This window comes from Eucalyptus grandis, chromosome 11, assembly GCF_016545825.1.
Source record: "Eucalyptus grandis isolate ANBG69807.140 chromosome 11, ASM1654582v1, whole genome shotgun sequence".
Taxonomy (NCBI): Eukaryota; Viridiplantae; Streptophyta; class Magnoliopsida; order Myrtales; family Myrtaceae; genus Eucalyptus; species Eucalyptus grandis.
In genome coordinates, this window is record NC_052622.1 from 38365448 (window position 1) to 38379015 (window position 13568).

The 13568-nt window shown below is 36.3% G+C and overlaps 1 protein-coding gene across 9 annotated transcripts; it reads right to left on the reverse strand.

Moving 5' to 3' along the window:
- Positions 1–2634: 2634 nt before the first annotated feature.
- Positions 2635–7395, reverse strand: LOC104449179 (MADS-box protein SVP). Of its 9 annotated transcripts, none has more exons than XM_039304300.1 (9): positions 7255–7395; positions 6695–6889; positions 4743–4821; positions 4431–4492; positions 4225–4324; positions 4061–4102; positions 3796–3837; positions 3162–3288; positions 2635–3001 (listed from the first exon to the last, which is right to left on the reverse strand). In XM_039304300.1, the coding sequence occupies exons 2-8, from the start codon at positions 6874–6876 to the stop codon at positions 3169–3171; spliced, it is 627 nt and encodes a 208-aa protein (XP_039160234.1). In that variant the 5' UTR covers positions 6877–6889; positions 7255–7395; the 3' UTR covers positions 2635–3001; positions 3162–3168. The 9 variants fall into 9 exon arrangements, with proteins under 9 accessions (XP_039160234.1, XP_018731855.1, XP_039160233.1 ...); XM_018876310.2 differs by lacking the exon at positions 3162–3288 and adding an exon at positions 3509–3668; XM_039304299.1 differs by having other exon boundaries at positions 4061–4120.
- Between the last annotated feature and the right edge of the window lie 6173 nt (positions 7396–13568).

Here is a 13568-nt window from a genome sequence, read left to right on the forward strand (position 1 = left end):
GCGGCCCTCGCCGCCTCCCCGCCGTTGCTAGGAAGGGCCGACGATAGTGGGGGAGCATCGGTAGGGGTCGTTAGGCCTGGCGGCCGGCGACACCGGCCAACCGGCGGCAAGGGCCCGTGAGCCTTCACCGAATCTAGGTGAGGGTCGCAACCTCGCCCTAGATCCGGGCTAGGGCTCGCGGGCCCTCGCCGCCTCCCCACCATCATCGTGAAGGGCGATGACGGTGGGGGAGCATCGGCGAGGTCGCTGGGCCTTAGCCAGGGGTCGGGGACATCGGCTGATCGGCGGCGAGGGCCCACGAGCACTCACCCAGATCTGGGGCACTCCATGATCCGGCGAGCGCTCACGAGCCCTTGCTGCCGGTTGGCCGAGGCCGGTGACCTCGGCTGACCCTCCCCCTCCGTCGTCGGCCCTTCCCAATAGCGGCGAGGGCTCAGCCCTTAGCCACCTCCTTCGGCCACCCTTTTTTTTATTTTCTAAAATATTTTAAATAAAATTTAGTTTTAAATTTAATTTAATTAATTTTTATATTAATTATTTACATATAAAAGCAAAAACGACGTCATTTTTGCTTTTTTTCGCCACATTAGCGTGCAAAATGACGTCGCTTTGAACCAATCTCGTCGGAAAATTACCACGTCAGCAATTTGGCCGGATTTTGGCCAGAGTGGCATTTAAGTGATCAATTTTACTCCAATTTTGACACTTAATGTACATTTTCAAAGTTTTGACACTTAAGTGTTCCTCCGTGCCAAGTTTTGGTACTTGGGCTGCCACAACGTATATGTAGACATATGAAGAATATGAAACATTAACAAAAATAAAAGTATCAGTCGTAAATTAGAAGTTTAGACTAGATGTTCTACATTATACACTTATCATCAAACACTATGGAATACCACATGATCATATGAACATACAAACAAAAAAAAAAAATACAAAAACTTATTCCAAGCTCCACCGACCTAGAACGTGGAACTTACTCATCGAAATAAGTTTCATAATTTTTGGAATCTAAAACCTATCATGCATACTTTGGAATTAGGAATTGGATGGGTTCTCACTAGTCTAATTCTTCAGTTATTTGGTTTCAGGTTCTACCCTAGAATCATACTTGCCCCTAGTCTCGAGCGGCACAATTGGTGCTAATATTGACCTTTTGCAATTTTTTTATAAAAAAAAAATTCTGAATTTTTTTTTTCTTTTTTGTTTCACTATTCATCTCATTGAAAAGGTTGGCGAGGCCTTGAGGACGGCTAGCAATACTTGCTGGCCATAGGTGAGGCATATGGAACCCTTGTCAGCCACACTAGAGTTGTGTGAAGGCTGTTGCGGCCCTTGCTCATGGCCAGTGATTGATCAACTGCCAATCATGTATATTCCCTCATCTTTAAGGAAATACAAACACAAAAAAGATTTAAAAAAAAGATAATATTTAGGAAATTTAAAAAATTATAAAAATCATATACGTCAATGTCAATTGTGTCACATAGGTGGCTAAGGTTGATTAGATCGCCACATTAGTGATTTTTGACCAAAATTGGCCGTAAGGACTAATTAGCAAATTATCAAATAGCTTATGATTAAATTGGTCAAATTAAAAAATTTAGGACTAAATAGGTAGTTGAATTTTATTGGTTTAGGATTTTTTGGAAATTTTTATTGATTTTTGTATGCAGTGGTCTATACTGAATTTCTAACCCATGGAGAAAATTTTCATATTAGCTTAATTAAACATTGAAGTCCCAAATACTGATGTGAACAATAGCAATCAACCATGGTATAAAAAATTGACTAAATTCACAAGAGTAATAAGACCACCTTAAGAGTGTGTTTGAGAGACTCTCGTCTTTTACATTTTAACTTGGAAACATTTACGATTTTGGCGTTTACTTAACATCTAATTTGTGGCAGTGCGATGTTTTGAATTCATAAAGGTTGAATAGGCGAAGTCTCCAGAAAAAAAATTAAAAGTAAAAAGAAACATAAGGGGGAAGGAAGAGCTGTGGTAAAGGAGAGATGACTCGAATTCTCTAGGACTCTATTTAGAAGCATTTATTAGAGGAAAGAGGAGAAAAAGTTTTAAATTTCCCTTTCTTTTCTCCTCGTCAAAAATAATTCTATGCTTGGGAGAGAACAAGGGGGAAGGGAAAATCTGATAAATGTGAAATTTCACAATTTTTTTAGAATAATAAGGTTTTCCACTCAATTTCCATACTCCACACTTTTTCCCCCTTTCCCAGTAGAGCGTATAATACACAAAGCTTTTCACATTCACCCCTCATTTTCCTCCCCCTTCCCTCTTTCCAAGACAAAGCATAACCATTCTGATGTGGCTAACAACGTAGCACCCTGGTAATCCCTTATATTTGCAACCCTAGCATTTTCAAGCATTTAGAACCCTGGTTCTTAGAATACAATCTAACTTAGGCACGGACTGATTTTCAAAGAGACTAATTATTCAAAATCAATTCTAGAATACTTCGATATTTTCCTCCAATCATGCCTGATAGATTACAATATGGTCATCACTCATGTGATATTCATAACCTGTATCGTACTAATTAGGAGTAAAGGAAAACGTTACTCATTTCAAAACTTGATTGAGGGGTAGTATTTTGTGGGCATGGATAGTATTAACATTAATATATTTCGTTAGCATCACTTATAGATAAATGTCAAGCAGTCAACCATACATTCTTAAATAAAGATAATTTTTCGCTCCTAGTAGACCTTAACAATTAACATAGATTGTACAAATGTTGTCTAGGGCAACCAAGTAAGAAAATGCAAAGACAGGCTGAATCATCACGACAATTGGTTTTATATAAGAAGTTGAATCTTCAACTAGCTATATGCACTAATAAGCATTTTAGGGGATTGAATCACGAGCTTCAATCCTTTATTAATATCATTGAAATAATGGGCTTCCCTCCTTTATTGTTTTATTGCAGAAGATGCACCAGTTAGCTGTCTGATACTTCAGCTTCAGACAAGAAACCTGCAAGATGATAATATAGGCAGAGAAATTAGTGCTGCAAAGAGCAAAGTGACTTGGCTAATGCAAAAAAGAGAAAGGTCCCGGAATTTATGGTGATATTGAGTTGAATCACGGACAAGAGGCCAGTGGTAAATCCTTCCAGGGCAGTCTAGCTACCTACCATACTATCATTCACACGCTTTGATTCTCCATGCGAAGCAAAGGTTCTTTTCCAGGATCATGCACGAATTATTCGTTTTGGGGATCATGCATGAATTCTCTGACAATGCTATGTCAACACTGGAAACCTAAATGAAAAGTTATCCAATGTTAATAGTCCGACACATAAACTCACCGACAATACTGGCAGGTGATAACAACATCTAAAAGACTCCAAGAGGCTGGGGCTAAAAATTGTTAAGTTTCCCAGATGTATCGATTTAAATACCGGAAGAAATACAAAAATAAAGCCCATCAAGATATATTATGCAGTATTTTGTAGTAAATCAGCTCTATTTGTTTGCTCACCCTAACTCGAGGGATGAAAGCGATCATCATCCAGAGGAGCAACGCTACTGCTGCCTACGGCAACGTTGTTAACCAACTCCAACAACACGCCTTCGACCTCTAGAACCACATTATTGTCCTCTGAGTTCACGATCACTGACTTCCCTCGATGTAAAATCATCTTCATCATCATATGCAATTTATTGAAATAAGATAAACACCTTTTGACACTGATAATTCTTTTGAAGAAAAGAAGAATGCATGGGGATAAATTAGCAACAAGATCGTTTATCGAGAAGTAATCTTACTTTCTGTTTCAGCTGTTTGTTCTCTTTTATCAACTGTGCTTCCTGCAATTTCAGAAAGTAACAGCCTTCAAATCAACGGATAGAGTCTTCGTATCAGATGGTTGCATTCAACAAATCTAAATCTGCTCAACCTGTGCAACTTGAATATGCACTTTGACATAATGCAATGTTCGCAGCATGGGAAATTATCATTTGGAGGGTTGACCTAACCATGTAATGTTTATAATGAAAGATGCACACAAGGGGCCGCTTAGTGTACTCGAACCTTTCCCTGCAGTTCGTTGATCTTGGTCGATGCTCGCTCTTCCTGGAAAGAGAGGAACGACTAAAATGGGGAAAAATCAAAAGAGTGAAACGAGAACCACACACGAGAGGGACCCTTTTCTTGGTTCTTATGAAAACCGAATGAATAGAAGTTAATGAAGAGACCTCAGTCTTGATAACAAGGCTCAGTCCCGCCTCGAGTTTCTTCTCTAATTGTCTCAATCCCTCCACGTCCAACCGCTCCAGATCCTCTCCCTTCATCTGTCTGTAACAAAGACCGGAAATAAATATAACTGATCCGCCAAAAGGAGGAACCAGAAAAGAAAAACATAGTTACGACTCAAACAAGCATGGAAAAAATACGCACACACCTCAGTTTGTAAGCCTTATCATTCACTTCCTTGCGCAACATTTCAAGATTGCTACTGTCTTTCTAAGACAAAGAAAACGAGCACAAAAAAAAGATTAAATCCTTCATGCGAAGTTCGTCTGAATTCATTTTGTCAGTGTTTCATATGTCGCTATTATACTTATAGGGAAGAAGAACGTAAGGCTTGCCAATTCGAAGAGGAATTTTTTTAATGCAATGGAATGATTTCCTCAGGAGAATATCTGTCTCATTTCACGAACATATGACGCAAGTTCAAGAGAACATAGAAGGCATAATAAAGCAAGTGATTCACCTGGAGTGAAAGACATGGTTGGACCGGTTTCTCAACGATATTGGAGTGAAGAACGTACCTCGTCAGTGTATCCTCCATACTTGCAGAAAAAGGACATAAAAAAATAAAAATAAAAAAACACACAGAGGAAGATTTAGACAAGACAATGATACTGAAACTACATGCAAAGTTTTCATAAGACGTAGGAATTTCACCAATCTCTATCAAGCCGCTGAATTTTGCTTTTTAGTAAGCTAGTAACTTTTGATTTTTTGGTCGATGAAGTCCCTCAGCTCGACCAGATGATGTAGCCTAAAGTTAGCTGACCTCTTGTGGAGTCTACGTTAAGTTGAGGTGAAGGTCGGATAAACAGTTCATAGACTCTAGTTATCCGTGATATGATCAGAGTGATCCAATAAAAAGTGAATTTAGAGTTTATTGACCTAATTGAAAAAGAAGGGACTCAAAGTGCAGTGATCCGCATCAAGAAATTTGTGCATAGTGCATTGTATTATAGTTAGGAAACATAGTTACATTCAAATCTAGGCATATGTATACACGGCAGGCGGCAAAAAAGAAAAGAAGGATATATGTGGATGGTATCCTGAGGTTCCTTTTTCTATATGTGATAGAAATCACAATAAAAATAAGAGGGTTAGCTCAAACCTAATTAGCTAGCAATTACGTTTGTCGAAGGATAGCTCAATGTGTGATAAAACTTCACCAAGTACCAAGGGTATGGTACAGCACAGGTTGAAAAATGATTGTAAAATCAGGATGATGCCCATTTTGCTTGGAGTATTGTACATATTCGTACCCTTATGGTACATGTTTGTAAAAGTGCTGAACTAGGTTTGTAAAATCTTGACCAAGGCCAGCCAAGATTATTTGGGGTTGAATTCTTTTCTGGTAGCTAATTAGCTGGATCAACCTCTATATTTTTCTTTTCATTTAATCAAAATCTCATAGCTCACACATTATGACTTCTTTTTTTCATATTCAAAACTCCTGAAACTTTCACAATATGTAAAAGTGATTGACACGTAAAATCTTATATAACCTGCCGTAATTCTAGAACTCGAAAATATCTTAGATTTCAAAGAAAAAACAGCATTATTTTCACTTTCTACTTAAGTTTAAACAAACATACCACAACAAAGCCCAGAGGAGGAGGAGGGAAAGGAATGCAAGAGAGAAAACATGTGTTCAGCCTCAAGTGTTCAGCAAACTAGAAAGAGACGCGTGAAATTGAGACGAAATGCCGCTTCCTTTGAAAAAGCCCCACAAATGTCGTGTTTCAGTCACCTCATTTGCCGTTTCTCAATCATTGAAGATTGTTTAAACTTGTATTCGAACTCAAGTTGACATCTTCTTTGCACCGGGATATTAGAGATATATTTACTCCAATTTTCCATATCTCTTTTGATCATGCATATATAATTGATTTCTTTAAATAGTCGTCTAAAAAAAACCTACAAAAAGACTTATTACTATCGAAATATGCACAAACTCTAGATACCTCTCTTCTACTTCTTATTCTTAACTCTGGTTCTGAATTTCAGGGCTTCTTCATCTCTCTCCTCCTTGCTCCTTTTGGAAGTTCTGAATTAAAATATGCTGGTGCTTTTATATTCTCTCTTGCTGTTCTGTTGAGTTTTGATCACCCTCCTCATCATCAGACAATAGATCTCCACTTTCAGTCTACAAATTTTTGAACTTCCTGTATAGTATACTTTATGCACGAATTGCACCCAAATATGGGCTGATCTCTCAAGAGACGATCGAAGTGCCCAAACACGCAACACCACCCCCCTTCTCTCTCTCTCTCTCTCTCACACACACACACACACACACACCCTCACGCTTGCATTACACACACCAAAGGTATGATCAAATTGCACATCCAAATTGAAAGTCCCAAGTTAACCGAAGATGACAAACTAGAGACTTATGAAGAACTAATATTTGTGTACCTGGAGCTGGAGAATTCATAGAGCTTGCCAGTAGCTGAGAAGATGATGAGAGACACATCAGCGTCACACAGAACGGAGAGCTCCTGAGCCTTCTTGATCAGCCCTCTTCTCCTCTTCGAGAATGTCACTCGCCTCGCCATCACGTTGTCTATCTTCTTTATCTTTATCTTCTCTCTCCCCATTTTCCTGGTATCTCTTCTCAAATTGGAAAAAAAAAAAAAAAAAATCAGACGAGACCTAGGTCAACAAACTAGTGGTATCTCACCTAGAGTGAGACATGTTAAACCTGGAAATATTATCAAAAGAGCAACACAAAGATCTTGAGTCACATGGTAAAAGTTCTGGGAAATGAAGTCACCAGAAAACCCTTGGAAAATAGGAAACCAGTTCAGATCCATGAGCACAACAAACAAAACACACCCACCAAAAAAGAAGAAGAGAATGCCCAGAAAATGCAGAATATAAAGGGAAGGAGAGAAAATCTGTGGGTTTTGTGGTTTCTCTTGATGTTCTTTCTTCTTTCTCTCTCTTTTTTTTTTTTTTTCCTGGGGAGGGTTTACCTTGTTCAGATGGTGAACCAGTTGGGGTCTCTTTGTCTTAATCATAGCAGCAAAAAGAAAGCCATCAGTGGGGGAGAGAGAGAGAGAGAGCGTGCGCGAGACCTGTGTGTTCCGGGAATATCCTCCAGGATTCAAAGCGGGGTCCCCCCTTTATTTGCCAAGGAGGGTATCTTTCTATGATCATCTTTTACTATTTGACATTTGCATTTTGCCTGAAAAAGATGGGAAGTATCCTCGAGAACGAAGAGAAAGACTCAAAGAAACCTTAGGGCTTTAGTTTATTCATTTAATTATTGCTTCGCCACTAGAGAGCTTTGACCTCTTTCATCACCTACAAAGCATGAACTGCTTTTATTCTAGTGAAGGGTTATGCTCCTTCAAGGGATGTGATCTCCTGACCATTGTTGTACGAGTATTGCATTTTGTAGAGATCGAGTAAATTCTGTTCTTCAATGTCTAGCTTCTTCTTTTCTTAGTAAGCAGACTAAGGAAAGAATTTTCGAGTATGAGTCTTATGTTTCGGAGACAAAATATCTAAAGGAGCTGATTGGATTTTAGATTTCGTATTTACTTGCACAAATCACCATTTTTATGATAATGTCTTTGATACGCTTTACCCTATTTTCTTACCCTGCATTTTTTTTTCATCCCTTCTCTTTGAATACCCTCAAAGAGATGCATTAGCTCACTCATTTTTAGGTCAATGTTTCCATACATTTTCAAAAACTATTTTAGTAACCTTAGGATAATTATCAAAAAAAAAAAAATTCTAAACTCGTAATATGAATGTCAATTTGATTCTAAACTTTTCAATTTGGCCAATATAATATTAAACATTTAGTGATTTGCCAATAGTCTTTCTAGTCAATATTGGTAAATAATTATTGATGTAGGTAACTACTGTTTTACGTGTCATAATTTGTGCTAATTTGAATAATTTTTTGCATTTTTATTAAAAAAAATATCTGAATCTTTAATAAATGTTTTGAATTTTTTTTCTAGCCTTTGCGGCCCTTGACCACGAAAGTGAGGGTTACCGAAAACAGAGGAAGAAAATATCAACAAATTTATAAAATATACATAAATTATTTTAAAAATTACAAAAATTATTCATGTCTCGTCAGCCATGCCATGTAGAAAGATTGGCATTTATGTCAGTGATTATCAATTAAAATTGACCGAAAAGACTACATTGACAAATCATTAAAAGATTTGAGACTAAATTAGCTAAATTAAAAAAAAAAAAATTATAAGTGAATTGATATCCATTCAAAAGATTTAGAACCTATTTGTCAATTTTCGTGTAAGCTTTGTAGCCATTGACATGTAAAGAAATGTATCTCAATTAATGATTGAAAACATTTTACCAATTTAAATATTTACTTAGGACGCTTTTGCTATTATAAATATTATATCCCATTAACTATCTTCCAAGTTGGTGAGTATTAATAATTCTCAATGAGCTTTTGGTGAAAAATAATTGATGAAGGAGCTCCTATGGATAATTTAACGGTAAAAGGGAAAAAAAAAACCAAATGAAAGCTTCTAGAACCTTGATTAATATTTTCCACGTGGCAGCTCAGTTACACTACATGTCACTAAAACCTCCCCAAGCAAAATCTTATCTTATAAAATGGGGTAAAGTGATAGCTTAAAAAAATTTGACTAATATTTGCCATGTGGCAATCCTATTATAGCCCATGCGTTCACCACCAATGGACAAAATAAATTTAAAAATGACGCGAAGACAAAAGGGACAAAAATTAGTTTTCTGAAAAAACACTAGACTAACTAATTATCGATCAAATTATTTTAACACTCATGAAGGGTTAGGTCCACAAATTAAGAACGGTGAACCATCCATTGGTTTCTAAACCCACCTGAGAGCTAGACCATTGATCAAGTTTCCAAATGGGTCCACATAATTAGTTGTGTCTTGAATTGGTTGTATGTGCAAGTTTGCAAGCTTCACCACCTACGAGTTCACCACAAAGTTTGATGATCATAACACAAATATCACTCCAAGAGTTTGCCACAAATGCCACAAATCTACTTGATTCTTCATGTAGACCGCTCTAATCAAAGAGGGATTAGCGACTTATAAAAGGGAGCGAAGAGTGAGGCTACGAGAAGGGCGACAAGCATCATGAGTGATGAGTGAGACTGCGACAGAGAGGTGTGAGACTGAGTGAAGAAACTAGGAAAAGGGGCAAAAAGGCAATTATGGTTTTGAACTTACCAGAGAGGGAGCGACGAGTGTTATGAGAGAATGAGGCTTTTCCGGTCTAGTTCTTTTGCTCACCCCTACCTTGTATAGGATTCCAAATCTATCTCCTAATAAGTGAGAAGGGGTAGCTCAAAATGTTCAATTTAAAAACTTTTATTAACAAAGAAATTAATTCCTTCAATCCTTTCTTGTTTGGTGAAGGTGGCCTATTAGAAATATCAATTTAGAGAGAAATCATTTCCAACATTCTATAGTAATTGTAAGTCCACGTAATATCACATGGTTATGCCACTGTCTTCAATATGAATAAATTTAGAGAATAATTAGAATTATCACTCACTATATAAAAGTATTTTTATTAATGAGATATGTGAATTCATTAAAAAAATTAAGCCGAAGCTCATTGAATAAAATGATTGTTATTATCTACTTCAAAAACGATTCGTTGATTTAAAATTTAACTGAATAGCTAAATAAAAATAAACGACTCAACCCACTCCGCTTGTGGGATGCGCTAGCTTGGGCCTTTTCCCCTTGCGGAAGGAGGGAGATTCGAGTTCTGGCGTGCGCATTGCGCGCCTTACCTGCGACGTCATGGGAGGTGGGTCCTTGCAGCGCCGCCCCGGATTTACGTTGTCAGCTGCTGGCTGTACGACGATTCTCGGATTACCAAAAAAATAAAAAAAAAATAAACGACCGAATGTATCTATCTATATATGGACAAAGCATCGTATTAGAAAAAGTGCCTCGCTAATTGTTAATTTCAAGATGCTGGAACATCAACATGATCTTTTGGGATGCAGCTACTGTAACTTCACACATGGCAGCACGAGCTTGAACATCTGCCATCCTGTCCCGGAGCCGATCTGATCGATGTATGTGTTCATGATACGCATCAATAAAGGAAGCAGGTCGAGACCGGATCCTTGGCAACACTTGACTCCAGGCAACGACAAAAAAGGTCCTTTTGACCAAAAACAAAAAAAAAAAAAAATCCACGGAAACGACGAAAAAGGTCCCAAGTAGTTCAGCTTGTTCTCTCCGCCATATCGAGCCCGCGAGAGGGTTTGCTCGAGATTCTATCTTTCCATCGACCCTCCGTCCTATGACGTAAGCTGGGGAGGATTATGACCTATTTGATCACACTCCAATTCTTTTATATTTCCTTTCTTATGTTGGTCAAGATAAAAAAAGACTAGAAATTTATTTAATAATATCAATTAATTTTTATATTCTCAAAATTAGATAAGTGATTTAATAATATATTTAAAATATAAACAAGCAATAGAAATAAGTTACATTTTTATTCTCGAAAATAATTTTTGAAAACAAGTCATTTTTTTTTTTTTTTTTATTTCTTCTTCCATTTCTAACTAGTCACCAAGCTAAGCAATGGCTGGCAACCTGCCAGAAATAAGGTTAGGCGACCTCACTGGTCTTTGACGGGGTTTGACCTCATTAGATCTAAGCAAGATCAGCAACTAGCTAGAGGATTAAGAAGAATAGAGGAAAAATAAGAAGAAGAAAAAAAAAATTTATTAAAAAATTAAAAGAAATTATATGTCATACATTTTTGAGAATCGTATCAAATACATTTAAATTCGCTTTTTATTTCTAAAATAGAAGTTGTGCACAGTGATCAAATGCGTTCACATGTTTAGAAACTCATTTATAATATAAAAATTATTTATCAATAAAAATTATTTTTAAAAATAGAATGTTTGTGAAACGCATTATTATACTGCGAGAAGTCTTTCTTGTGATGGTCCAAAAAGCAGCTTCGACCATCTTCGTTGTCGAAATTTCAATGGACAAGTGCCTTCGCTCCTCGCTCCATTCCTTTTATGTGTCCTTTCCAAGGTCAATTCGTGGACAGATTCTAATGCACCAAGTGGAATCGCTGCTATGATTCATTTCGAATTCGAATGTCCTTTTTCGCTTTAATGATTCACGGACTGGGACTTGAGAGGACAAGAAGCCACGTGTCTACCCGAAAGCCTATTAATTGAAAAACCTAAACTTCTATTTTACTAGCGTGAAATACATCGCTTTTGAAAGTAGCATCTTCTAGTATGATAGACAAGATTATTCAATCATATCTACATTATTTAAATTCCAAATGGAGAGGAAATAAAGAAGTAATCCTGAACAAATAGAGCATGCGTCAATGCTCTTATATGCAAGCACATCCATAAGCTAATGTATTGCTTTTGAATATTGTGACCTTCCTGAACAAGCATGTTGATGATAGGAAAAATGTGCAATTTGATTTCGGAATATTGGTCAAATGTGCAATATAATTTTTAAACTTTTAATTTGTTTAATGTAATCCATAAATTTTTAGTATATATTCAACTTAGTCTCCAAACTGTGTAATATTATTCTTGAACTTAAATTATAAAAGGATAATATTAAACATTTTCAGATAGTTTATGGATTAAATTGAATGTGTATAAAAAATCCAAGATCAATATTGAGCGAATTAAAGGTTTAGGGACTATATTGCAGTTTAAGCTAAAGTTCAAGAACGACATTAAACAAATTAAAAGTTTAGATAATGCATTGTATATTGGCTCAAAATTCATGGATAACAGGTTTAGAGGTAATGCTGAGTTGAGTACTAATGGTTTCTTATCGACTCGAATTCTCTCAAACCTTTATCTCGCGTGACATTAAGATTTTCATTTAAATTTGATTAATATTATGAGAATTCTATATGAGGTTTATAGCCTATTGCAGTTAGTTGGAAAACAAAGTGAAGTATGGAAGTATACTGCCCTTCCTACACAACCTACTATTTATGGTCAAAGACTTAATTACATTAGTTATCTAATTAGCACACTTTTGGTAGCTAAACTTGATTATTATTAACTAAGGTGTTTGTGCAGTCTTTACACAAAATTATGAATCCTAAGATTCTCGTCCACTAAGTGTCCATGCAATGCTTTTATGTTTATTATCTCTTGAAATGTAATCCAACCATTCAACTAAAATATGCAAAACACAATTTAGAAAGAAAAACAATGTAAAAGAATCACAATCAATTCATCAAATATAGTAATGAAAGAACGAGTAAAGAGTAAATGTAGTAACGTAACCCAATACAAGTTAGGCAAAAAGTATAATGTGGTCTTGTAATTAAGCTCCAAGATAGCAACCCTATGAGCTTAGTTCAAATCAAATTCAATTCACTGTCTGATACTAAACTATAACAAAAGTTCTCACTAAAATCTCTAAACTACATGAATATCAACTAAATGACACTAAGGTAAATCTAATTCTAAGCCCTAACTATCTAATCAAGACCTAATTCTCTAACTAATTTTTGAAATTTTAATTTCGAATTCTTTATTATTAATATATATATTCCCAATCCGAATATGGTCCAACATGGTTTCACGGGTCTAAACTAATGGGTGTAATTCGAACTTTATTACACAAATTCTCCCTTAGTTACAAGCCTTTGAAGCCCATTCTTGAAAACAACCATTTAAGGCCGATTTCTATTAAAATTAAAGTAAGTCCTATCTCAATTCTTTTTAAGACCAAATATAGCCCCATTTTTTCACCATACTAACATTTAACCCAAATTCAATCAAATTCATTGGAACATTCCAAATAAAGATATGAAGTGTCTTCATTTTCTTAAAAGAGTGTTTAAAATAAATATTATTTCAAATGAAAGTCTAAAGTAGCTATAATAGTTTGAATAAATGCCACAACTCATCAGCTAGCCAAAAATCCCGACCAATCAAGAGTACTTTTGTCGAGAGATAATAATTTTTTTTTAAAAATTTCTTTGTGCTTCTTCCTTGTTCACCTTCTTCTTCATCTAGCAAGATGAAGAGGGAAGAGTGGCCAATCACGTTTGCTTTGAGGCAAGAGGCTATGCCCAATGTGGAATCCAAGGATTTGAAGTCTCCATTTGATGAAAAGGACAATCGGATACAGGAGTGTCCTTCAAGTGGTGCCTCTTCTTCTAATTTCAACGGAGAAAAAATCTATGCAGCAAGGAATTCAAGTACTGGAAGGGTATAATCTGGGATATAGAAAAGTAACGGCCTTAGTCAAGGCAAACGTAAGAACA